At 52.7% G+C, this 22,417-nt stretch overlaps 1 protein-coding gene across 2 annotated transcripts; it reads left to right on the forward strand.

Annotated features, from left to right (window-relative positions):
• The first annotated feature begins 11,435 nt into the window (after nt 1-11,435).
• On the forward strand, nt 11,436-20,804 carry ZNF629 (zinc finger protein 629). Of its 2 annotated transcripts, none has more exons than XM_033101823.1 (3): nt 11,436-12,205; nt 15,000-15,107; nt 15,262-20,804. In XM_033101823.1, the coding sequence occupies exons 2-3, from the start codon at nt 15,035-15,037 to the stop codon at nt 17,793-17,795; spliced, it is 2,607 nt and encodes an 868-aa protein (XP_032957714.1). In that variant the 5' UTR covers nt 11,436-12,205; nt 15,000-15,034; the 3' UTR covers nt 17,796-20,804. The 2 variants fall into 2 exon arrangements, with proteins under 2 accessions (XP_032957714.1, XP_032957713.1); XM_033101822.1 differs by lacking the exon at nt 11,436-12,205 and adding an exon at nt 12,341-12,514.
• Nucleotides 20,805-22,417: the final 1,613 nt, after the last annotated feature.

Here is a 22,417-nt window from a genome sequence, read left to right on the forward strand (position 1 = left end):
TCAGTGTAGCCAAATTGTCCTCCCTCTAAAGAGGTGCTCGCGAATAGTGTTGGAGAGTGTCTCTTTCTCCACGGAGTCTATGACCAACTTTTAATGTTTGATAACCCCTTAGGTTAAAAATTATATTTCATGGTTGTTTTCATGTGCGTCACGAGGTTTCTTTTATAACAAACACTGCTAAGAGGAAATGGACACCTCACATTGAGGGGGTGAAATTTTAAGAACGCATTGTGCTGCTTTGAATGAGTCCCCGTCTCCTGATCTGACATGGACAAATAAAACGAGAACATTTGAGTAGAATCAACAATAAAGTGATAACTATGTCCAGTGCCAGGTGGGTACTAATCAGGGGATCACTTTCTAAAGTATATAAATGTCTAACCACTATGCTGTGCACCTGAAATTAATATAAAATAATATTGAATGTCAAACAAAACAAAACAAAAGCTGGATGGCTCAGTTGGTTAGAGCGCGAGCTCTCAACAAGGTTGCCGGTTCAATTCCCACATGGGATGGTGGCTGCGCCCCCTGCAACTAAGATTGAAAACGGCGAATGGACTTGGAGCTGAGCTGCGTCCTCTACAACTAGATTGAAGGACAACGACTTGGAGCTGATGGGCCCTAGAGAAACACACTGTTCCCCGATATTCCCCCCGCCCCCAAAAAAAGAATGGTAATGCCAAAAAAAAAAAAAAACCTGGAAAAAAATAAAATAAAATGAGAAAATTAGCCAGTGAGCGTTCCAAGCCACAGGACTCTGATGAACAAATGACACACCAATATTTTTAAAAAAGGAGAAAGATATTAATAATATAGGAAACTTGATGTTTAACTCAATTGGAGTTCTAAAGCAGATCATCAAACGGATAATTTGTGAGGCGGATGGCATGGTGTAGGGAAGACTAAGGTCCTCACGCCCTACAGGGCTGTATGAAATTGCAGCTTTTATAGCAGGATGACATTGGACAAGACACTTTCTATGTCTCTGAACTTCTATTTCTTCAACATAAAATAGAGGCAGTGATAGCCACCTGCCGAAGTTACGGCAAAAACTAACTAATGTCAAATGCTTGGCACAAAAGATGTTAGTTAAAATGGAGGGAAGAAGGTCAAATCCAAGCCCTCTGGGGTTATAAGCCCTAGACCTTCTGGGTAAAGAGGAAGGAGGCTGGACAGATGACCTGGAGAGAGAACAGCTGGAACGAACACAGCTTGATTGCCCCTGTAGATGGCAGGCTCACTCCTGATCGTGGTCAGATCTCAAGGGTGAAAAACCAGGCAAACAACCAAACCTCCAAATACTATTCCCCTTTATGTGTAAAACACAACCATCTTCTTTCTAATTGGGTATTTCTAAGGCCACCAAGTTACAGTCTTTGTGAGTGGTCCCTGGAGCTGGCAAGGAAGAAATACTGTGTATCTGTCTACCAACACCACAGAGCCGGAAGCTGTACGTTGGAGCAAAGCCCCTTACTGGTTGTTTATGGCCGGGATCTGTGACTTGTAACAGTGGCTTTAAAAGCATGACTGGCGGAATGTATTCAGCCATGCTCCATAGGGTGCCCCATGGGGCGGGGGGCGGGGGGGCTCTGTCAGCCCCTCTGTCTCTGTGTTGGACTGGATCCAGAATTAGAGGATGGGGTTGAAGACACGATCCTCTGTGTCACCACATTTCACCTTGACGAGGACTCCCAGGAGAACTTTCTCCTAAGTCTCACGCGAATTATGTAACAAATATTTGCTTGGGCCTCTGGAAAGCTCAGCAAATCTCTACCCCACTCCTAGCAATTGTATAAGCAGAGCTTTGCACTGTGTTATGGGTACAAACCTTGGGTTCAGGTTATCTTTTTCCCTCTTATTTTTTCCCTTTACCGTTTTCTCTTTTATCTTGTTAATGATACTCTCCTACGCCAGCTACTAACAGTAAGAATGGCGAGCATTTAGCGGCTGTCTTTCTAGATGCCAGGCACCTGTTGTATAATATGTGGCTCCACAAATGCCTCAAGTCCCTTTTGAAACCAAGCAAGGTATAAACAAACAAACACACACAACTGCCCAATCCCCTCATCTCCTTTCTGTTACCCACCTACAGGTGTCCTCTGAAAATCGGAGACCCTGTATGTTAGAGAAAGGCTCCACCTCTCTGACTTCATAGCTCTCCTTCTGAACCTGTGTTTGAAAACAAACAACCCTACAAAACAAAACAAGAACCACTCAGATACCATCAGTCAAACACCAATAACCTTACAAAGCTCTAAAACCCCAATAAGGAAAGTGGTGATTACTAAGAACCTCAGGACCAGACGGCTCTGTGGCATTTATACAGTGAAAACAAGAGCAGGGATTGGCAGTGATCGACATCACGCATGCCAGACCCCCGTCTAAGCTGTTACATCAACACGTTTAAGTGTCACATCCACCCTATGAAGTGGGAAATATATTCTATGGTGATAAATCACTAGGTTCATAGACCCAGGAACCCAGATCTAGTTTATATGGATTTTAGCAAGGCATGTAATGAAATCTTTTCTCACATGCTTTAGACAAAAATGGACAATCGTAGACAGTATGTTGCATTTAGAGTCACAAGTAATTATGAGATTACGTACCGCCAAAGCTAGAGAAATGCTCATAAAGCTGCCCCCATATTTTTATTTCTGGGACTGTCTTTTAAGAAAACAGTCAAAATTTGGGAGACATATTCTCAGAAATGTTCATCAAAGTTTTATGTAGAGGAGCAAAAATGGGGGCGGTATAAATATTCAACAGCAGGGAAACGATTCAGCAAAATGTGGTGTATTTTTGAAATGGTATACACAGCCATTAAAATTATGGCCATGAAGACAATGAGGCAGCACAAACTTACAACTCTGTTTAAAGAAAAACTTAGAAAAAAAATACAGGGAGGAAATAAAACAAAATGCAAACGTAGTTTAACTACAGGCAGGTGAAAAATGAGTGATTTGATTTTTTTATATTAATATTTTCTTTAGTAGGGTTATATTACTTTTCTAGTGCAAAAAAAAAAATGTGTTTAAGCCGAAATGAAAGTTGATGCTAATTAATGGGAAAAATAGGGGCTGAAGGGGACAAAACTAATGGTCAGTGTGTGTGCCCACAGCTCGTTTAATCTTCACACTCTTCTGAGCAAATATTTTCCCCATTTTATAGTGGAGGAAATGGAGCATTAGGGACGGCCCAGTACTTAGAACAAGTTCTCACAGCTGGAATGTGATGGAAACGAGAATAGTGACAGAATCTGACTGGCTTTCTAGTTCACACCCTTTTCACAACCAGGTTTCCCAAAATACAGAGGAGGGCTCAGAAAGACGTCCCTGAGGGCAGACGCAGAGAGACCCCTCCTCGGGGCAGAAGCAGCCCCTGTTCCATAGCCTCTGGATTGTGGGTTAAGCCTGGGTTGAAATGAAACCCTATCTGTCCCCGTGGCAGGACACCAACAGTACCAGCGCCCACATAATAGGCCCTGGGGTGGCTAGTGCCCCAGGTCGTAGGTGGTCTCTGTCAAGTACACCGAGAAAGGTGGTCCTTCTACTTCTCCTCGGGCTATCTGACACCTCCCCCCCACCTGCCCCCGGAGAAAGCCTCAGATCTGTGTGTGTCACTCCTCGCCTCTCTCACATAGACACAGAAACAAGCCCCTTGGACCCAGAGCCTCTACCTTAATGAGGCGACACTATATAGGTGGCATTCATTTCCCTAATTTAATAGCAACATTCGAACTTCAACAATTTTAAAGTATACAATTCAGCGACACCGAGGACCTTTGCAGTGATGTCAAACCATTGCCACGATCTAGTTCCCAAACATTTCCATCACACCAAAGGAAATCTTGCACCTGCTGAGCAGTCACGCCCCCTTTCTCCCATCCCCCAGCCTCCGGTAACCATTTGATCTGCCCAGTTTCTCTATGGATTCGCCTATTCTGAATACTTCGTGTAAACAGAAGCATCCAATATGCGGCCTTTTGTATCTAGTTTCTTTCACGCAACATAATGTTTTCAAGATTCATCCATGTGTCGGCGTTTCATTCCTTTTTATGGCCGAATAATATTCCAGGGTATAGACACAGACCACATTTTGTTTATCGTTCATTAATTGATGGACATTTGGGTTGTTTCTACTTTTTGGCTATTATGAATAATGCTGCTATGAGCATTTGTGTACAAGTTTTTGTGTGGACACGTTTTCATTTCTCTTGGGTACATATACCTGGAACTGCTGGGTTTATGGTCATTCTATGTTTAACTTTTTAAGGAATTGCTAAACTGTCTTCCACAGTGGCTGGTCTATTCTACAGACCCACCAGCAGTGTACAAAATTTCCAATTGCTTCACGTCCTCAGCTACACTTGTCATTTTCAAGTTTTTAAAAATTACTATTATTATTGGCAACCTTGCAGGTGAGAAGTAGTATCTCATTGTGGTTGTCATTTGCGTTTCCCTAATGGCTCATGATGTTGAACATCTTTTCACGTGCTTGTTGGTCGGTTGTATGTCTTCTTTAGAGAAATGTGCTTTCAAGTTCTTTGCCCATTTTTAATTGGGTGATTTGTCTTTATTGTTGAATTGTAACAGTTTTCTATATACCCTGAGTTCTTCCCACCATTCCGTAGGTTTCCTTTACTGTCTTGATAGTTTCCTTTGATGTATAAATATTTTTTAATTTTGAGGAAGTCCGATTTACCTATTTTTTCCTTTTGTTGCTTTTACTTTTTGTATCCTTTCTAAGAAACCACTGCAAAATCCAAGGTCATGAAGATTTACCCCTATGCTTTCTTCTAAACATTTTATAGTTTTAGGTCCTAAATTTAGGTCTTTGAACAATTTTGAGGTAATTTTGCATTGTCTTTATTTTTATAATTTATAACTAGCAATTTTCTATTTACTGATACTGAGATTCCTTCTCAGCTATGTTCCTTTCAATTAGGAAAAATGAGTCAAACTGAAGAAAAATGTCAAATAAATAACAGTATGGGGGGGTATGTGGCTAACACGGTGAGTAAAACTTAGGAATCGCTATAGTACGCCCATGACCACGTGAGGCAGTAATTGAGGATGCTGTAGTCTAAGAAGGAAGAGGCAGGATTTAGCTGGATTTTGAAGGAGGGAAGTCCCAGACCTGGAGTCAGAAATCCCAACATACCCCCATCCCAAGACCTGATAGTTGTCCTGTGACCTGGGACATGCCATCTGACCTGAAGCCTGTTTCCTTGTGAGTAAAAGGAGAACGATACTACCTGCCTCTTGGAAGTGTCAAGAGAAACAAATGCATTCATGTGCATAAAAGCATGTATTTTTTTTTTTTTAGTATATTTTCCCAGGACCCCTCAGCTCCAAGTCGAGTAGTTGTTTCAATCTAGTTGTGGAGGGCACAGTTCACAGTGGCCCATGAGGGGATCAAACCGGCAACCTTGTTAAGAGTACTGCGCTCTAACCAACTGAGCTAACCGGCTGCCCCGAAAGCATAAATTCTTACCCAACGTGGATTGATATCAGGACCTGGACTTACCTTGGTTGGCATTTAAAAGGACCCCTGTCATGCGGGGTCTCTGGTCCTGCTCCCGGCACAAGAACGTAGGATATGGTGAGGCCAAAAAGGAACACCCACGGAGCCACAGATAGGGGAGTGATACCACTATAGTCTCACTGGCGGCTGGGCTGGAGATACAGGAAGCAGAAGCCACACGATCCGCAGCCTGCCGTTCGCTTCTCGGCCAACCAACCAACCCCTTGCTAACTGCAATCCGCGCTTGCTAGCTCAGCCACGGTAGTTATAGTTATATCATTGGCCAATGGCTAACTGGTTACAGCTGATGGCCATCTACTACCCGAGCCCGCACCTTTCCACGTGAGGCCGAGAGCCTACAAACTGCTCTCTGGGACTCTGTGCCCACAATGCCAGTAGTGGAATCAGGCTTCAAGTGTGGACACAGGAGAGCATTCGTTCCAGGGGTGATCCCAACTCTCCAGGTTAGTCCATGAGTCACATATGGGCAGGAAAACAGCTGAATTTGACTTACGGTGACTTGGGTCAGTATGAACCTGAAAAGGAAATCAACATGTTGTAATCCCTTAATCTCCAGTCCCAACTTCGTACTCTAAATATTTACCACCTTAAAAGTGTTTCCTTTTTTCATTGGAAATCATCAAGCAGAACAAAAGGTTACAAAGTTAAATCTCCCTCCTACCCCAGATCATCAGTCCTCCCCAGGAGTAACTGTTGTTTCGGGACATTTGTGTATCGTCCCCCCAAATAGTCAAGACATACATAAGCTACCCACAGATTCAGAGGTTCCGGGTGAACATCTCATCGGACCCCGTCATTTTGCAGGTGAGGAAACTAAAGCCCAGAAGAATCAGGGACTAGAGGTATTTTGGCTCACAACTTAATGCTAGTATTCGGTTACAAAGTAGTATACAGTGGTACCTCGGTTTTGGACCGTGTCCCGTTCCGGAAGACCATTCGATTTCTGAAACGTTGGAAAATAGCCCCCAGCTAGGCCTCGGGATCTTGCACGCAGTGGAAGCCACGTGACATGTTGGACTTCCGAGGCGCGTTCGAAAACCAAAGCATTTACTTCCGGGTTTGTGGCGTTCGTCCGCGGCGACGTTTGAAAACCGAGGTACTACTGCACATAAATTTTATTTATATTTAATATATACTTAATGTATACATTTATTTTATCTACCCCATTACAGATGGTTTTCTATAGCTTAATTAGTTATTTTGACTTTTTAAAAATAGAAAAATTCTGTAATTTCCGAAACAAAGAAAAACCCTCTCTGTTGATACTGAGGCCCCCGGAGGTATTCTGTGCACACAGTGGTGTTTTCAGGAACGGGGCGCCAGATGGGTGGGGAGAAGCGATGGGGGGTGGACCCAGGAAAGTCACTGCAGTAATTCAGGCATAAGAACGAGGGGGCCACAGTGGCCTGGGGCAGAGCGGAAGAGAGGTGGCAGATTGGGCGGGGTGCCCGTAGGCCGGAGGACTTACTGGCTAAGGGAATGCAGAAGGGGGCACCCCTCGCCCAGACCGTGGGGAGCAGGATGATGAGGTCACGCAAGGAAATGGAACCAGTGAATCTGGGATGAGTGCAAAGCAGACAGGTCTGCAGGGCCTCAAGGACGCGGGCAGGGCAGGCAGCTAACAACTCAGGATTTTGGAACTGACCACCTGGGGCGGTAGATGTTTGAGGAAGAGAGTGGGAAGGGAGGACCTGGTTCTGAGCCTTTGAGAACGTGCTAGTTAGGAGGAACCAGGTGGGTAAGGCTTGATCCGAAAGCGTTGGGAGCCACGGTAGGTTCTGGAGCAGAGGAGTGACTGACCCTGGAATTCCAGACTCTCAGAGGCAGAAGGGACCCAACTCTGGTCCCATACTTGAGGCCCAGGTTCCCGAAGAGGAGCCACACCTGTGGACACGGACCTCTCCAGGAAGGAATGCCCCATCTTTCCTGTGGCGGCATCTGACAGCCGCCTCTGCCTGTGGTGAGACGGCTGATCTGAGAAGACTCCTCGGCTGTGAGGTGAGTGGACTCCTGCAGCCTCACCGGCTTGGCTCGGTTTTGGCACCCCGCCGGAGAGCATCCCCACCTGTGGGGCAGAGGCTCAGAGCATCTGGCCATGGCCCCGAGTCGCCCCAGGTTAGTCAGAATATTGGTTTCTGGGCTCCTGGCCCTTCCACCCACAGAGGAGCAGGGAGGCAGCAGTTGGTCAGCTCTGAATTCTTGCGTCATCTCATTGAAGCCTCCCGTCCCTTGGAAACCAAGGCTTATTCCCTTTCCAAAGGAGAGGTAACTGAATCTCCAAGAGGCAAAGTCACACTGAGCTGCCCAAGGTCACACGGGCAGTGAGGGTGGAGCAGGATCTGGACCAGGGTCCTCTCCAGGACCTCACTCACTGCTGTCACAGCAGCCTGGGGCTCGCCACACAAGGGCCTGTGTGAAGGGGCGATGAGGGAGCTGGAAGCTGTCACCAAGAGGTGCTTAGTGGTGGGTTTTGCATGAAACACATGATGGGGTGGGGGCCGTCCTCATCCTTCCAGGAGTCCCCTGCCGGGAGAGTCTCCTTCATGCCACTGTGCCAGCTTCTGTAGGCACAGGACAGCATGGCCACCTACAATCAGAGCAGCCTCTGCCCCCCTAGGAACAGGACACACAAACCGTCCCTGGAGAATGGCATGGCCCAAATGGGAGTGCGCTGCCCTTCCGGACTCCTCCTCCAGCTCCCGGAGCAATGAGGGCAAGCACCTCGGAGCCGAGGGCCTTCCTGTGGACTCCCAGGCACACACGGCAAGCTGAGCCTGGTGGTTCAGTGCCCTGGGAGCATGCCAGGGTTTGAATCCGGCTCTGTCACTAGTGAACTGTATACAAGTGACTTACTCTAGCAGGATAATGGTAATATTGGTGTGAGCGGTGACGATTCAAGGAATTACTACAGCCATTTGCCACTTGATGACGGGGGTACATCCTGAGAATCGGTCGTTAGGCTGTTGTGGGAACCTCCCAGGGTGCACATACACACACCTAGCTGGTACAGCCCGCTGCACACCTAGGCTCTGTGGTATAGCCTGTTGCTCTGAGGTTATAAGCCTGCAGAGCCGGTTACTGTACAAAACAACACGAGATTAAATCAGGCACAAGAGACGATACAATCGAGATGCAATCGTAAACAGGAGCTGTATGAGGCTGGTGCCGGTGCCACGACTTTTTTCCCGCCAACTTTTTTTTTACTAAGTAGGAAGAACACGCTAACATAATGATGAAAAGTACAGTATAGTAAATACGAAGTGTGATTGAAAAATAGTGACTGTGTAAATTTTAAAAGTTTACAGCAAAAGACACATTGTCATTCATCCCCCTCAAAATACTACCCCTCGCTTCAAACATGCTTATTCCATCGTCCTTGCCACTTTCTGCAGCACTTCTGGAAGTCCGCTTTTGTGAGTGTCTTTACTTCATCCTCCATCATGACAACCTTCTGTGTTATTCATCATTTCTGGTACACAGAAATTTCTGTCAAATAAAAACATTAGAGTGTGTCCTCTTCTACCTTATTCACTGGATCTGGCACCGTGCAACTTCTGGCTCTTCCCCAAAGTCAAAACAATTCAGGACATCGAGGCAGCCACAACGGTGCAACTAAAGACATCCCCGAAAGAGGACTTCCAGAACTGCTTCCAAAAGTGGCAAGAATGATGGATGGGACAAGTGTGAGGGGGAGTATTTTGAGGGGTATTAATGGCAATGTGTCTTTTATAAATGATTTTTATTTACACATTCACCATATTTTTTGATCGCACCTCGACATAAACCAGTGACATAGTCGTTTATTGTCATCATTATATATTCACTGTACGTGCTACCCTTTCCCTCGAATGGCAGCGCAGGTCTGTTCACACCTGCATCCCCACAGACATGTGAGGAAGGCGTTGCACTGCCACGTGGGGCCGGCCACGCTGTCACTGGGCGATGGCAGTTGTTCGACTCCACGAGAGTCTCTGGGACCTGCCAGACGTGCGGTCCGTCATTGACTGAAACATTATGGCTCATATGAATACATGTGAATCCTAGGAACCATGCCTGGCACATGGTAAAGACTCCAAACCATGGAACAACATATGTGAGAAGACACGATCCCCACTTCTTACTCTGAACCTGGGGACACAGGTCAAGGGGTGCAAAATAACACCAACAGTGCAAGACTGAGACTCCCCACCTCTCATCTTCACGGCGGGGGCCACGATAAGCGTGACAGAGACGATGGCAAACTGGAAAGCCAGCGCCCCTCTAAAGAAGGCAGCTAATGCCCCACCTGTTGTTGCCATGTGAAAATTGGGGTCATGTTGCCACATCTTTGGATTTGTCCAAAGAAGCAGGAAATCTGGATGTTTCTATGAAATGTACCAATTCATCCTGTTGAAAAAAAAATTGTGTAGGCCAAATGAAACTCTTCGGCGAGCCTCCAGGGTGCCGCTTTCCTGTAGACTCACCGTCCCAGGGCCAGGTCAGGCTTTTACAGCCCTTGAAGGGCCGGAGAGACCAGTGAAGGCGGGGTCTGCCCCCAAGTCTCTCTGATTCCAAGTCGCCCTGGTTGGCCCCTGACTCTCAGAGTGAGGAGTGGGGAGTGGGGGTGTCTGTGAGCAAATGGGATTGAGCAGGGGAGCCCCACAGTGGAGGCTCTGCTAAAGTTTGCCCCATCTGTACTGCCTGGGGATTCATCCAGAGACAGATGGAACAATGCATGAAGACAATGCATGACTTCATTCTATGCATTGGGCAAATTTAGCTCCTGCTACATGCCACTCACTGTTCTAGGTGCTGGGGAGACAGCAGTGAATACAAGAGGCCCAGCCCCGCCCTGGTGGAGCCGAGGTAAACCGTGAGTGCACAGGACCCGGGGCGGGGGGGTGCAGACACAAGTGGTAAACACAGACATTCTGTCAAGGGTGATACCTGCTGTGAGAAACAGAGCGGGGTGAGAGGTACCAGGAGGGCAAAGAGCCGCAGGTGAGAGGGAGGTGTCACGGTGATGGGAGCCAGGGATGAGACAGATGTGCCCAGAAGGGTAGGAGGGTGAGGGACGCAGGCTGAGGTGACCAGGGGCTGGGCCAGCAGGGTCCTCTCCTGGTGGCCACACCCTCTGAGTCCCAGAGATAGGCCCAGAGCTGCATCCTCTTGAGCAGTTTCTGACATGTGGTTTCTTCTTCCCCTTACACCCTCACATCTCTGGACAGAAAGCCCTTTTAACATTCTCCTCTAATTCCTCTGTGTCTATAACACACATGCAGTCAAACTTCTTGAGGAGAGAAAGCCCGATTCTTGTTCCACTCTCAGGTCTCCCCACTTCTACGAGGTCGGACAGACAATTAAGTAAGTTCGCGAACTCCTTGCACAGATGTTGCTAAACTTTTTTGATATCAGAGGGATTATTCATTATGAATTTGTGCCAACTGGACAAACAGTGAACCAAGTTTACTATTTGGAAGTGCTGAAAAGGCTGCATGAAAAAGTTAGATGACCTGAACTTTTTGCCACCAATTCACGGCTCTTGCATCACGACAATGTACCACCTCACACGATACTGTCTGTGAGGGAGTTTTTAGCCAGGAAACAAATAACTGTATTGAACACCCTCCCTACTCACCTGATCTGGCTCCCATGACTTCTTTCTTTACCCGAAGAGAAAGGAAATATTGAAAGGAAGACATTTTGATGACATTCAGGACATCAAGGGTAATACGACGACAGCTCTGATGGCCATTCTAGAAAAAAAGAGTTCCAACATTGCTTTGAAGGGTGGACTAGGCTCTGGCGTTGGTTCATAGCTTTCCAAGGGGAGTCTTTCAAAGGTGACAGTAGTGATATTCAGCAGTGAGGTGTGTAGCCCTTTTTCCAGCATGAGTTCGCAAACTTAATTGTCCGCCCTCTATGTTGTCCACAGTCCCCAGGAATAATAAGACTCGATATACAGATGTGCTAAATTGAAATAAAGACACAAGCACCTTACCTCACTTCTAACACCTTGGTTTTCTCTCCTGTAAAATGGGGATAATATACTGTCCTATCTCAGCAGATTGTGGAGAGGAGGAAACGAGACGAAGGCTACACAAATTGGGAGTCCAGATAACCTGGGCCCTTGGCAGGCCACCAGCATTTCCAGGTTTTTCAAGGTTGTAAGCTGGGTGCCCCCTGAGCTGCTGGGAAAGGTTCTTGCCCTTCTTGGTCAGGGACTCCCCACTCCTGCCTCCATGGGGCCTCAGTGTCCTCCTCTGAGGGGAGCAAATGGAGGAAGAAGGGCCAGCACACACTTCCCAGTGAGGCTGGGGCCAGGAGCACAGGCTGCCACCCATTCGTGCTGGCTGCACGTGTCCCCTCAGCCCAAACCCTTGCTGCCGTGACTAATATTTCATTTTAGTCATTTTCAGCCTGTAGGACGTTCCCTCTTGGATCAGCCCTGCCAGCCCCTGCTTCCCAGGGGTCCCCACAACCCCGGCGTCGGGGCCCTCTCTCTGTGGGTCTGAGTCCCAACAAAGGCAGCCCCAGGGGACCAGCAGCCACCAATCCGAGACAGGACCTTCCTGCAGCTGCTGATCGAGCCCCTGGGAGACGGAGAGTGGCCAGTAAACCGGAGACCCTCACTGGTACCTGGGTTCCCCCGGAGGATCCGCTCCCACTGGGCACAGAGGTGGGCATCATCCGGGCCACCTCCCTGTTCCCCGTCCTCTTTTTTTCCCAGGCTGCGGGAGGCAAAGAGTTAAATCCCATAGAGCTGATGCTCTGACTCCAGGCTAGAGGGGCCCGGGAAGCTGGGGTCACTTCCTGCTCCGTCCCAGTCACCCTGAACTGGTCCCCGGGTCCTCAGCCTGGGATCACCCCTTGAGAAGGACCCCCGAGCCCTCGGCATCTAGCCCGCCCCCCACCCCAGGCAGGGCATTCAAGGGGTTAAGTCCCTGGGGCTGGATTCCGCCTTCCGCCTTTCCCAGACCCCAGAGCCGTGAGTTGGGGACGCCTGGGTTCCTAAGGGGTGGCCCGCAGGGCCCGGGAACAATGGGGCGCGCGGAGGCGGCACCCCCGGCCGGAGCCCCCTCCCCCGCCCCTGGTCGCAGGGGTATCGCTGGGGGCTGGGCAGGGACGCCGAGGGCCGGGGATTCTGGGAAGAGCGTGAGGGTCTGGCTGTGGGGGAGGGGAGGCGTGAGCATTCTGGGAAGAGGGAATTCGACCACGGCCGGGGCTGGGGGCTGCGGGGCAGCGGGGGAGCCTGGGGCTCGGGTGGGGGGGCGGAGGATGCCCTGCTCCGCGCGCTGGGAGCCGAGAGGTGGTGGCAGGGTCCAGCTGGAGCAGAAGTTCAGGGTCTGGGCTGGTGCGGCCAGGGGGGGTCCGGGGGCCAGGATGGCTGCCCGCCTGCTGCCGCCTGCACGTCAGGGTCACCCTGGGCCGCTCTGCACACCTCTCAGCGAGGCAGCCTGCTTCCCTCCCTCCCCCCGCGGTGGGGCTGGCCAGAGGTGCCAGGTCTCGGGCCTGGGCCTGGGTCTGCTCCAGGCACTTCCTGCCCCCCGGGGTCTCCCCACTTCTCGTCCCCTCTCGGCGGCCTGGTCCTCAACCCCTTGCCTCTCCTCTCGACCCCTGAGTTTCCATTTCTCAGAATAAGCAAGGTGCATGAGGTCTCACCTGTCCTCAGCAAGCAGCAGGCCACCCTCCAGGCCTTCTGAGAACAGTCAGGCAGTCCCAGCTTGGCAGAGGTCTCTGCTTCCACCGCCCCAAAGACACTTTCCGATGGGGGAGGGGAGGTGCTCATAGCCTAAAGAGCTGCAGAGATGAAGAAATTAATTGACTTCCTAAACTCCAACTGCTATCTCCCCTGCTGCTATTCAGCAGGGTTCAGCCAGCTCCTGCTTCACTCAGGTTTCCTCCCAGCTGCCTCTCCTCTGAGTTCTGGCCACCTCTCCTTGCACCACTGCCCCCATACCCACAGTACCCATTCCACACGGCCACCCAGAGCCCAGGCTTTCCCCAGAGGCTCTCTTAAGGGTCTAGACATTGTGGGAAGTTCACTTAGCTCCCGTAGCCATCTTCCCTCAGCCTGGAATCATATCACCTGCCGTGGAGTGAGAGCTGGCTCTGTTTTACCAGGAGGCCACTCTGACCTGTCCCTTTGCTGCCATCCCCTTGCAAACTGACCTTTCAAGGCATTAGACAAACAGGTTTTCCAGGAGCAAGGGGAATCTCATTTATTTTTCGTTGATTCAACAAAATGTATTCGAATACCTTTTATGGGTTAGGCCTTGTCTTAGGCATGGCATGGGGCAGGAACCGATCAGAAAAAAGGGACCAGAAGGAGGGGACCAGAATGGGACAGACGTGGAAGCCTTCCATAGGGAGAATGTGAACTCTGCAGGGAGTTCACAGGCGCAGAGTGTCAGGCCAGTGACCAGATCCAAGCCCTCTTTCTATAGCCAAGGACTTCTTGATCCCAGCAGTTTCTCCATCCCATTCTCGTGGCCAGCAGGCTCCCTCGGAGCTTTCCTCATCACCCGTCCCTGCCAACAGCCCACGTTTATGAGTTTCACATGACTCCCAAGGTCATGTCCCTCTCGGAGGCTGGGGCAAGCCAGACACAGAACCTTGCATTTCTGGTCTGGGCCACTTCCTGGCCGGTGACCTTGGAGAAATCTCCCTGAGGGTTGGTTTCCTAATCTGTGAAATGGACAACCTGATTTCTGGGTCTCCTCGTGGGACTGTGGGGAAGGTTGGGTGAGATAACGAGGGCAGCACAGCAGCACTTACTGTGTCAGCGGCCAGGTAGTCTCCCCACACTTCTCCTTTCTCCTCCTTTCATTGCCCTCTCCAGGTGGTTCCTGCAGAAGCCCCTCCCCCCACCTCTGGCCTAACCTTTCTGTTCTGGGATAACGGTGGTGGTGGTGGCGGGAAGGGGCCCCAGTCCTTCTGGAGGGCCTCGGTCCCCTCAGGGAAATCAGGGTGGTTTCTTTTTCTTTTTAACTCTTTAAGAGTTCCAGGCAGTCTCAGTTCTCTGTGAGGCTCTTCAGGAAAGTTTATGGGTCCCAATTAGCAGCCCCATTAAGGAGGAAAATTAGAGTCTTAATGAGCTTCCTCTGATTAGCACAATAACAGGTTTCCCAGCCTCTGGGCATCAGAGGGGTGGGGTGAGAGCCTCCTTCCCCTGTGGGTGTCAGATATTTCTCCAGCCCCCAGTCTGGGTTCAAAGGGTTATGACTGATGAGCTTTTAATTACACTCTGAAATTCACCTACTTGCTCCGCTGTGATCTTAAGGTCTGGAGCAGGAATCTGGCCGGCCAGTGTGGGCTGGGGGGGGTGGTACGGTAAGATCCATGCTCAGCAAAATGGCTTGGTAGACAAGTGAAGTTCAGAAAAGGAGGAATGAGAGCTGGGGGGGCGGCAGGTGGGGGGTAACGTGTGGGAGGTGCGCTCCCATCGTATGTTCCTGTCTTTCCTCCTCCAGGGCCCTTGGAACACTGGGTAGTGCTGAGCTCTGGGATGGAGCCTGAGGCGGTGCTGTGGGGCCCAGACCTGCGGGGTCCAGAACAGAGCCCCGGCGATGCTCACAGAGGTGAGGGGCGCCCGAAGGGACTGCAGCTCTGACAAGACAGTGGCCCCGGTTCAGGGAGGGGCCCAGACTTTGGGGGAAACTCAGGGGAGGGAGGAGAGACCGAGCCCGTGTTCTGAAAGGAGATGGGGGCTGGAGACTCCCTTTCTTTCTGTAGGTGCCGAGAGCGGGAACGAAGAGGATAGCCCTCGGCAGGAAAGTTCTGGGGAGGAGGTCATCTTGGGAGATCCAGCTCAGAGTCCAGAATTCAAGGACCCACCAGAGATGCCCCTGGAGAGAGCCTCCCAGGATCCCTCCGTGCCCCAGGACTCCCCAACCGCACTGGATCACCCCAACCCCTTGGACCACCAGACCTCTCTGGACCACCCCACCGCCGAGGTAGTCCCTACCCCGTCGGACTGGACCAAGGCCTGTGAAGCCAGTTGGCAGTGGGGAACTCTGACCACATGGAACAGCCCCGCGGTGGTCCCGGCCAGTGAGCCCAGCCTGCGCGAGCTGGTGCAGGGCCGTCCCTCCGGGGCCGAGAAGCCCTACATCTGCAACGAGTGCGGCAAGAGCTTCAGCCAGTGGTCCAAGCTGCTGCGGCACCAGCGCATCCACACAGGCGAGCGGCCCAACACCTGCTCCGAGTGCGGCAAGAGCTTCACGCAGAGCTCGCATCTGGTGCAGCACCAGCGCACCCACACGGGCGAGAAGCCCTACAAGTGCCCGGACTGCGGCAAGTGCTTCAGCTGGAGTTCCAACCTGGTGCAGCACCAGCGCACGCACACCGGCGAGAAGCCCTACAAGTGCACCGAGTGTGAGAAGGCCTTCACCCAGAGCACCAACCTCATCAAGCACCAGCGCTCGCACACGGGCGAGAAGCCGTACAAGTGCGGCGAGTGCCGGCGCGCCTTCTACCGTAGCTCCGACCTCATCCAGCACCAGGCCACGCACACCGGCGAGAAGCCCTACAAGTGCCCCGAGTGCGGCAAGCGCTTCGGCCAGAACCACAACCTCCTCAAGCACCAGAAGATCCACGCCGGGGAGAAGCCCTACCGCTGCACCGAGTGCGGTAAGAGTTTCATCCAGAGCTCGGAGCTGACCCAGCACCAGCGCACGCACACGGGCGAGAAGCCCTACGAGTGCCTGGAGTGCGGCAAGAGCTTCGGCCACAGCTCCACGCTCATCAAGCACCAGCGGACGCACCTGCGCGAGGACCCCTTCAAGTGCCCGGTGTGCGGCAAGACCTTCACCCTGAGCGCCACGCTGCTGCGCCACCAGCGCACGCACACGGGCGAGCGGCCCTACAAGTGCCCCGAGTGCGGCAAGAGCTTCAGCGTGAGCTCCAACCTCATCAACCACCAGCGCATCCACCGCGGCGAGAGGCCCTATATCTGCGCCGACTGCGGCAAGAGCTTCATCATGAGCTCCACACTCATCCGCCACCAGCGCATCCACACGGGCGAGAAGCCCTACAAGTGCTCCGACTGTGGCAAGAGCTTCATCCGCAGCTCCCACCTCATCCAGCATCGTCGCACCCACACGGGCGAGAAGCCCTACAAGTGCCCCGAGTGCGGCAAGAGCTTCAGCCAGAGCTCGAACCTCATCACCCACGTGCGCACCCACATGGATGAGAACCTCTTCGTGTGCTCCGACTGCGGAAAGGCTTTCCTGGAGGCGCATGAGCTCGAGCAGCACCGGGTGATCCACGAGAGAGGAAAGACCCCAGCCCGGAGAGCTCAGGGCGAGGCTCTCCTGGGCCTTGGGGACCCCGCCCTGCTGACCCCGCCCCCTGGAGCCAAACCACACAAGTGTCTCGTCTGCGGAAAGGGGTTCAACGACGAGGGCATTTTCATGCAGCATCAGAGAATCCACATTGGAGAAAACCCCTACAAAAATTCAGATGGCCTCCCCGCACACCCGGCCCCCAAGCCTCCCCAGTTCCGGCCCCCCAGGCTCCCTTTTGGAGGCAATTCCTACACAGGTGCTGCGGAGGGCAGAGCCGACTCCCCGGGACAGCCTTTTAAAATGCCTGACGGCCAGGAGGGCTTCGGCCCAAGGCTGGGCCTGCTCTCTTCCAAGTCCTACATTTGTTCCCACTGTGGAGAAAGCTTTCTGGATCGCGCAGTGCTCCTCCAACACCAGCTCACCCACGGCAACGAGAAGCCCTTTCTCTTTCCCGATTACAGGATTGGCTTAGCGGAAGGGGCAGGGCCCAGCCCCTTCCTGAGTGGGAAGCCCTTTAAATGCCCTGAATGCAAAAAAAGCTTCGGCCTCAGTTCCGAGCTGCTGCTACACCAGAAAGTCCATGCAGGTGGGAAACCCCAGAAGAATCCCGAGCTGGGGAAGAGTTCCTCTGTCCTTCTGGAGCACCTCAGGAGCCCCCTGGGGGCCAGACCCTATAGCTGCTCAGATTGTGGGGCCTCCTTCCTCGATCGCCTGGCCCTCATCCGGCACCAGGAGACCCACACCCAAGAAAAGTCCCCCAGACCCGAGGACCCCCTTCCAGAGCCAGCCACCCTGCCCACAAGCCAGGAAGGTGAGGGAGAGGCCTCCAACCCCACAGGAAGCAGCCGCCACGGGGAAGGGGAAACTCCCAAAACCCTCTTGGAAGAAAAGCCCTATTTGTGCCCCGAGTGTGGAGATGGCTTCACAGAAGTCGCAGCTCTCCTCCTCCATAGGAGCTGCCACCCAGGGGTCAACCTGTGAAATGGGTCTGGAGACCAGGGGCCTCTCTCCTGAGAGGAGCACTGGATCTCCCAAAAACATTATATGGGGGAAAGGAAGAAACCCCTATCAGAGTGTAGACATGGGGAGGATCGAGGACCCTGGGTAAAAATAGTGCTTTTACATCAGTGACAAGAAACCCTACGAAATTGTTGGTGGGAACCACTTATAATACAGTAGAGAAAAACTGTTGGGTTAGAAACCCTATAAATATGTAGGAAAAAAAGCCCTTTAAGTCTGTAGCAGAAAAACCCTATAAACCATAGTGGATAAAAGCCCTATTAATTGTAGGAAGAGGTCCCCCTATAAAATTGTATCAGAATCCTTGTAAAACTGTAGGGTCGGGGAGGTGCGTGCAGGGAGGACAGCAATGGCAGGGCCCTGGGGGGGGGCGACCCGCAGAGGGGCAGAAGGACCTCCCGGGGACTTGTTCCACAGTGTTCTCTCCCACTGGAGTAGGGCGGCAGGCTCATTCCCACGAGCCTTGGACAGTTAACACTGAGGAAAATGCTCAGCGGCTAGTGTGGGAATTGGGTGGGCCTGGAAAGGGAAGAAAACAAAGACAGGAGCAAAATAAGTGACGAGAATCCACAGAAGAGCAAAGGCCCAGGCACTGAGGGTTCCTCGGGGGACGAGGCGACTCTTAGAGGAATTGTGGGTGAGAGAGAAAGAGGCCCACGGAATTCCTTATGAGAAAGAAGCCAAAAATGGGGAAGGGGAAAAAAAAGGATGTCCTGGTTTTTGAAAGGCTGAAGTGTGGGGTACATACCACAAACATTAGGGGGGATTCTGTTGGAGGGCTCTGAGGGAAGGAACCAAGTGGAGAAACGGATCGGATGGAACCCAGGGACGTCCAGGCTGCCCAGTGCTCCCCCGCCAGGCAGGACAACCTGTCCCCCACCCAGCTGGGGGCTTCTGCTCTGAGAGGCCTCCAGGCACGGAGGGTCCCTCCTACATTCTCAGGGCTCACTGTCAGGAGGTGTCTCCTGAGATTGAACTGCCACAGTCTTGCTGCCGTGGCAGCGCATTTCCTCGAATTCTGTCCTCCGTGCAGAGGGAGAGCCGCAGCCAATCGACCCCCAAAGAATAGGCCCTTCAGCGACGTGCGGCCTGAGTGCTCTTCCCCAGGTCAGCGAGAGTCCACAGGCAGGTTCTGTGTGGCAACGAGGGACAGCAAGTGGCCAGAATAGAGAGCGTGGATTAGCCAGCGACCTGCCTTTCCACTTCTTTCCTCTGAGCTGACAGCATGGCTGCTAGTGGGACAAGCCAGCATAGAGTAGTGGGTGTCCGAACGGGACCCCGGGTCCTTGAAGAATATATGGAGGCCTGACCACCTTCCTCACCCATGGCTGGAGCCCTCTGAGCTTGTGACAAGCCAGCTCGATCATGGTCTTGATAAGGGACGGATTCCACCCCCTCGGTTCCTCTCCTCCTGCGCCGGAAATCCTCAGAGGGAAATGAAAAGATGAGAAGCACACTTCTCGGCCAGATCCATCTCCTGTCTGCACACACCACACAGTTACACACTTCCATGAACCCAGCCAAACCCGATAATGTGACCGGGTGTGTGTGGCCGGGGAAAGAGACTGTTGCCCGCTCATGTGGCTGGAGAAAACTCTTGAAACATCTGTAACAAGAATCCCATCCCCTAACCCTGGAGACTCCGTCCAGCACTGGGTCCGAAGGAAGTGCCCACTGAGCCCATGCTGGCCGCAGTAACGCGCTGTGATCCTGGAGTAAGAGAGCTGAGAGGCCAGGTGAGGTGGCCCTTCGGGAGTCATCCCTGGAGCGGGTGACCCGGATTCCTCCCAAGCTGTGGAAAAGACCTCTGATCTCATTGTCTAACGTTCAAAGGGGAAAACTCCTTCGCCCTCCATCGACCCTGCTACCAAAAGGAGGACCCTCATATGGAAAGGATCACAATCTAGAACATTGTCGGAGGAAACACTCAGGCCTGCCGGGGAGAAGGAAAAGGCAGGCCTCGTACGATTGTGGGGAGACCCTTGTTAACATCTGCATGACAGCCCCACGCGACCCACGTGCCAGGTGGGAAAGCACTACTGAGGTAGGAGCCTGCCTGCCACACCCCTACTGACAGAAGCGTCCATGGAGAGGGTGTCCCTGAGACTGAGGAAGAGGAGACCAGCCTCCACGTCAAAGCAGATGTTTTTCCTTCTAAGATGGTAGCAGAAAGAAACTCTAGTTGTAGACAAACCCCTTGTAAAGCCAGCAGCAGATCCCCTCAGAACAGGTGTGAGGAATCTGGCTACAGAAGAGGCAGCCTTGGGGCTCTGGGGCCAGCCCGGGGGCCAAGGGCCAGCTGCGGGCCTATTGAGTGTAGCGCACATAGTAGGATGCTCGCATGTTGTAGGAATGGGTGATGTGAACATGATGAGTTGGGGGTCTGGGCTTTGGGAGCAGAAAAGGGTCCGAGTTGGAGACCTTTTGGGGGGGACCTCTGTGGCCCACCTCCCCAGACTACTTTCGCCAGGGGCTTCCCTCCCGGAAGGAGGTACATCTTGGGAGGAAGGAAGCAGGGAGCTGGTTGGGGGCAGTGGGAGTGTTGAGACCCTCTGGCCAGCTCAGGCCACAGCCAAGCTCGGAGTGGACAGCCTCGTGTCCAGCTCCATGCTGGCCTGACTCTTTGGAAGCCCAGCAGACGGTCACAGAGTCACTGGTGAAAGCAGAGGGAAGAGTAGAATCTGATCTGAGCTTAGGGTGAAACCGGAAACTGCTATGGGTATGGAGGTCAGATGGGAACGGGGCATGAATCCTGAATGATGGGGAAACGTGAAACCATCGCCACCAAGGGGTGGGGCTCCATGACACCTGCCCCGGACGTGCGCAGCCCCCAGACTCCTCTGCCCCCATTCGGGAAGCCCCACTCGTCTGACTTGTCCCCCTGGAATGAAGAGAGGCCCCACTTTTGAGTGTTGTGTGTTGATAACAGTGTTGTGTCAGCGGTGGTCATGTTGATTAGAATAAAGGGAACGAGACTTCCCAGGTGCTTTCTGTCCTCTTTCAAGCCTAGAGCAAGCCGACAGGGCTTGGCCGCTCCCCAACCCAGGGTCCATTCGGGACCTCCAAAGCTCAGTCTGGCCCGTGCACCCTCATCCAGGCGGCCCTAAAATTCCCACCCCGTGTGCTGGTGGGAGCCCAAGGGTCCACGGAAACTTAAAATCCGTACCCTTGGGAGAAGCATTGTCAGGTGGCGGCAGAGCCAGGCAGCGCCAGTTGATGTCTGGCTTTGGCGGCAGCACCATGTGCTCACTGCTGGCTGGCTCAGGGCCAACTGTGCAGCCCGGGGAGACCTTTCTGGCCACAACACCCACACCCTGTGCCCCGCCCTGCCTCCCCCCCGCCAGACTGCCACATGGGAAGGCTCCTAAGATCCCCTTCCAGAAACTGGAAGCCACCTCTCCTGGTTCACCTGGGTCTTCAACCTGGCCCAGTCCTTTCTCTGAACCAGATGGACCTGAGGAGAGGTGGGTGGAGGAGAGCTGGCTTGTCATCTCTCAGGATGGAGCCTAGAAAAGGGCAGCCACTTGCCCAAGGGCCACAACAGGGCAGGGAGAGAAAGCAGAATGGCCGCAGCAGGCTGTGCACCCACCACGCCACCCCCGCTGCTGGGCCTGCCCTGGCCTGGCCCGGGCTCCTCACTGTCAGGCCAGGCAGAGCTGCTCTGGTAAATCCGCAGGGCCATCTCCTGGGTCGAGGGCTGGCAATGGCCCCTGAGCCTGAGGCCAACACCTGCTCTCACCCATCCCCTGCCTCTGCCCCCGCCCCCGTTGGGCTGATTCTCCCACCCAGACTCCTAGGGTGGGCTCTCTCTCTCTCTCCTTCTCCTTAACTAACTTGGAAGCAGGGCTGGGGTGGGGGAAGGGCAGAGGACGTGCCTTTTATGGAGAGGAGAGGAATGAAGGCTAGCCCCCATTCCCTGCATTCTCTGCCCTGGGGGCATTAAGGTACAGCAAACCGGTTCCAGCTCAGGAGGAGTCTTCAGTCAAGTAAGGGGACTACAGCTGGAGCCAGGGATGTGTTCAGACTTAGTAGAAGGGGCTGAGGACCCAGCCATGGAGCCTGCCACAGCAGAGGGTCAGGAAACTGGCTGGAGGAAGTGACCTAAGGAATGAAGGTGGAGAAACAGGAAATAGTATGTGTGTGGGTGGGGGTGCCGATAGAGGGTGCCTAGCAGTGGGTGGGGGTGTAAAGCATAGAGGGTTGGGGATTGAAGGAAGGTAGAGAGCAGAGGCCAGAATGGAGCCCCTTATTTGAGGAACTTACGGAGAGGGCCCCACTGGGGGTTTTAAGGGCAGTGGCATGATTTTACCCCCCATGCCCCAATGGTGTGTGGTTTGTCCAGGTCTGGACCTCAGGAAAGAGCTGGGGGAGGAGTTGGGCCTTAGCAGCTTGGCTGCAGCAATGGCCGTGGATAAACAAATCCAGGAATAGTGGCAGAATAGAAAGGAGAGAGTCTAGCTTATGGGTGGAGGGAGAGGACCAGCAGAAGATAGTGAGGAAAACCAGGGGAGTGCAGCACCACAGGGCCCAAGGCAAGTTCTGGGAGTGGTCAGTTACACGTCCACGAGAACCTGCGGGGCATC

Source organism: Rhinolophus ferrumequinum (genome assembly GCF_004115265.2).
Source record: "Rhinolophus ferrumequinum isolate MPI-CBG mRhiFer1 chromosome 15 unlocalized genomic scaffold, mRhiFer1_v1.p scaffold_54_arrow_ctg1_1, whole genome shotgun sequence".
In the NCBI taxonomy this organism is placed as follows: domain Eukaryota; kingdom Metazoa; phylum Chordata; class Mammalia; order Chiroptera; family Rhinolophidae; genus Rhinolophus; species Rhinolophus ferrumequinum.

Bases quoted from the DNA above. Each gene is read 5' to 3' on its own strand.
- ZNF629 (XM_033101823.1), top strand. From the start codon at position 15,035: ATGGAGCCTGAGGCGGTGCTGTGGGGCCCAGACCTGCGGGGTCCAGAA. The intron at 15,108-15,261 runs GTGAGGGGCGCC...TTCTTTCTGTAG, and splicing joins CCCCGGCGATGCTCACAGAG to GTGCCGAGAGCGGGAACGAA.